At 46.0% G+C, this 3529-nt stretch overlaps 1 protein-coding gene across 1 annotated transcript; it reads left to right on the top strand.

Annotated features, from left to right (window-relative positions):
- Nucleotides 1-1276: 1276 nt before the first annotated feature.
- On the top strand, nt 1277-3084 carry LOC147634078 (uncharacterized). Its single transcript, XM_086805183.1, has 2 exons — nt 1277-1895; nt 2726-3084. The coding sequence occupies exons 1-2, from the start codon at nt 1410-1412 to the stop codon at nt 2906-2908; spliced, it is 669 nt and encodes a 222-aa protein (XP_086661309.1). The 5' UTR covers nt 1277-1409; the 3' UTR covers nt 2909-3084.
- Nucleotides 3085-3529: the final 445 nt, after the last annotated feature.

The following is a 3529-nucleotide window of genomic DNA, read 5'->3' as shown; positions in this document are numbered from 1 at the left end:
CATTTAAGGCACCCATCTGATTCTTTTCTTTAGCCTCTATGGAATCCTTCACTAGTGTGTATATCAATTACCCTCTCATCAAACAAAATATACTAGTGAGTAGAACTTGGCAAGGTGGTCACTTAACTCTTCATTATAAAGCATTTTCAAATCGTAAAACTTCAGCTTTAAGAACACTTTAGAATTAGTGATTTTGTTACCAAAGAGGGTCTCCGATTTGTCCCAAATTTTCTTGGCAGCTTGCTTGAAGTCTATGTGATGAATGAGAGAGTTTGTGAGACTGAGGCTGGTCAATGCAATAGCTCTTTTATTTCTATGCTTCCACTGTACTTACTTTTGTTAGGCTTGGTTGCTTCAGGACCCTGATAATCTCCAAAAATCACACCCCACACTCCTTCTCGCATGAGAAAGACGGTGATGTGATGGTGATAGCAAAACCCTAAACTTCAGTTCTGATGCCAATTCTTCATATTGGGCTGGTTGTTGAGCTAGATGGCTATGGAGGGTGAATTTCCATCATGGTGATAGAGAGAGAGAGAGAGGCAAGCGAGAGAGAAAGAAGTAAAATTTTACTGAGAGATGATGTAACAAGACTCAATGCTGGATTTGATTGATATATAAAAGTGAAGTACAAGCCCTTGTTATATAGCCCTTTTTCACACAAAACCATTTGACCCTTATTCAATGCATGCTTATTCACCCTCCTGAGAGGAGCTATTCACACGAAAGACAAGGAGCCCAACTGGTCACCCACTGGAGAAAGATTTATGAGTTCACGCCAGCTATTTTCGAGGTTGTGAAGTTCCACCGGTGCATGTTCACAACTCCACCAGCAACAACGGTTGGGTACATATACCACCAGCCCAGAATCGGATGTAGAAGGTGACCTCTACTCCCTCTCCTTCCACAATGCACACGACGACCCTTGGACCCACCAAACCTCCTTAGCTTGAGCATCTCGACGACAGGGCGGTAACCGCCACACATTGCAATCTCTGGACCCAATGCGTGATCTGAACTCCCACCACCACCTTCTGCTGGTCGCCCATTGGAAGGACTCCAGACTAGACACGAGAACAAGTCCAGAGGTTGTTGACACACACACACACACGCATACACACTACCAACATTTTAAGGGACCGTTCACACATTGTTACACACGTATAACCTCCTAGTGATCCCAACAAAATACACATGGACCAAAATAACCAAAAGGAAGGACGCAGTTATGAGTAGCACCTACTTGTAACAGCGTTAGCGTCGGTGACTCGGTGGGTGAGAACGTGGACGGTGGTCCCCGTCCATCATCGCACTGCACATCATCGGATCATCCTTAGTAGCAATTTCTTTCGAGAGTCAGATCTACTACTACACAGGTTTTCTTTTCCTCATCTTACCGGACAAAAAAAATGTCTGACCACCATCACCACCACCACCATCACGGCCACCACCATGAAGAGGAGTATGAAGGCTCGCCCCCCCGCTATGGCTATGGCGGAGGTCCGCCTCCCCCTGCCCCTGGACCCTACGGCTATGGCCAACCTCCCCCCCTTGCATCTTACGGATATGGACAGCCTCCTCCACCTCCTTATGGTGGGGGCTATGAAGGCGGCTATGGCCAACAACCTGGCTATGGCTATGGCCAGCCATCTGCTGGTTACGGCCAACAACCTGGCTACGGCTATGGCCAAGCTCCGCCCCCCCCTGCGGGTGGTTATGGAGGTTATGGGCAGGCTGGCTATGGTGGGAACTCTCAATACCAAGATCAGTCTGCAATCTACGCTGAAGAGCAGCGGTTGAAGAAGATGGAAGCAGCCAGAGCGGAGACCAACAAGCATAAGAAGGAAGAGCATATGGGGGAGCTTGGAGCGCTTGCAGCTGGTGCCTTTGCTATGGTGAGATTGCAAATTCTTGAAAGTTGATTTCGTTATGTTGGGTCAGATTTGGAATGCTTAATCGTGAAGGGGTTAAGAACTGATCGTGTATGGAAAACCTAATAAGGTGTAAATTTGAGAGAAGGTAGAGCTCTTTTTGGTCCCTTCTAGTCTCTGTGCATGAGAATGGGCGAGGGAGATCTCCCCTTATAGGCTCTGTGCATGAGAATGCCTTTTATGGCTCTGTGCATGAGAATGGGCAAGGGAGACGATCTCCCCCTTTTATGGTTCTGTGCATGAGAATGGGCAAGGGAGACGATCTCCCCCTTTTAGGCTCTGTGCATGAGAATGCCTTTTATGGCTCTGTGCATGAGAATGGGGCGGGGGAGATGATCTCCCCTTTTTATGGCTCTGTGCATGAGAATGGGCATGATCTCCCCCTTTTAGTCTCTGTGCATGAGAATGGGCGGGGGAGATGATATCCCCCTTTTAGGCTCTGTGCATGCGAATGGGCAAGGGAGATGATCTCCCCCTTTTAGGCTCTGTGCATGAGAATGGGCGGGGGAGATCTCCCCTTTTATGGCTCTGTGGGCGGGGGAGATCTTCCTTTCAGGCTCTGTGCATTTGAATGGGCTGGAGAGATCTCCCTTTCAGGCTCTGTGCATGTGAATGGGCGGGAGAGATCTCCCCTTTTATGGCTCTGTGCATGAGAATGGGCGGGGGAGATCTCCCTTTGAGGCTCTGCGCATGTGAATGGGCGGGAGAGATCTCCCCTTTTGAGCCATTTTCATTTTTTCACTCCGTGTGTAAAGCACCTATAATTTCTGTTGCTAACCTTTCTAACTTTGCAGTATGAATCCCATAAAGCTAAGACAGACACTGAGCATGCTGGAAGGCACAAGATTGAAGCCGAGGTGGCAGGGGCTGCGGCTGTTGGATCAGCTGGTTTCGCCGTGTACGAGCACGTTGAGAAGAAGAAGTCTGAGCACGTCTATGAAGAGTCTGGTGGTGAAAAGAAGCACCACTGGTTCTAAGTTCCCTTGGTGTAGTGTTCATTACTTGGTTTCCTTTAGTTTCCTTTGCATAAGTAATGTTAGTGCGTGACTTCAGCTCGGCCAAAAATAAAGTAAGCTTGAAACCTTGTGTTTGTCAAGGGTTATGAATTAGCTTATCGATTGTGTGAATTTTTAAAAAACTGAGATCTTACATATGTGGCAATGTTCTGCTGTTTGGGAGGGTGAGGGGCTTTGGAAATTTTGCTCTTGCATTAGTGCTAAAGTGGTTGACCTAATGAATGAAACCTTCAAGTGAAGGTTTAATTTTTCTTCATCATTCAGCATATCATACCATGAGGTTATAAATTGCACTTTCTTATAAGGTCAATTTGGGCATGTTCTTGGATTCATCTAGGTATCTATTTCTTCATCATTCAGCAGATCATACTCTCTCTTTCTCTCTCTCTCGCAAAAAACAAAGGCAAGCATTTTGGGAAGTCCACCTTTTCTTTTAATTCCCATTTTTAGCTCTATGAAAACAGTATGATTACTATTTATAATTAATTCAAATGAAAGCATTTGTTTGAATTGACCAATGTTGATATTGGAACCAAAACAAAGCTCTTTGTGTTTAAACTCTTAGCTTTTTGTTTCAAGTCA

Source organism: Cibotium barometz, chromosome 11 (genome assembly GCF_041138505.1).
Source record: "Cibotium barometz isolate CiBa-2024 chromosome 11, ASM4113850v1, whole genome shotgun sequence".
NCBI lineage: Eukaryota > Viridiplantae > Streptophyta > Polypodiopsida > Cyatheales > Cibotiaceae > Cibotium > Cibotium barometz.
The sequence above is the reverse complement of the archived record's forward strand: the minus strand, read 5'-3'. Positions and strand labels throughout refer to the sequence as shown.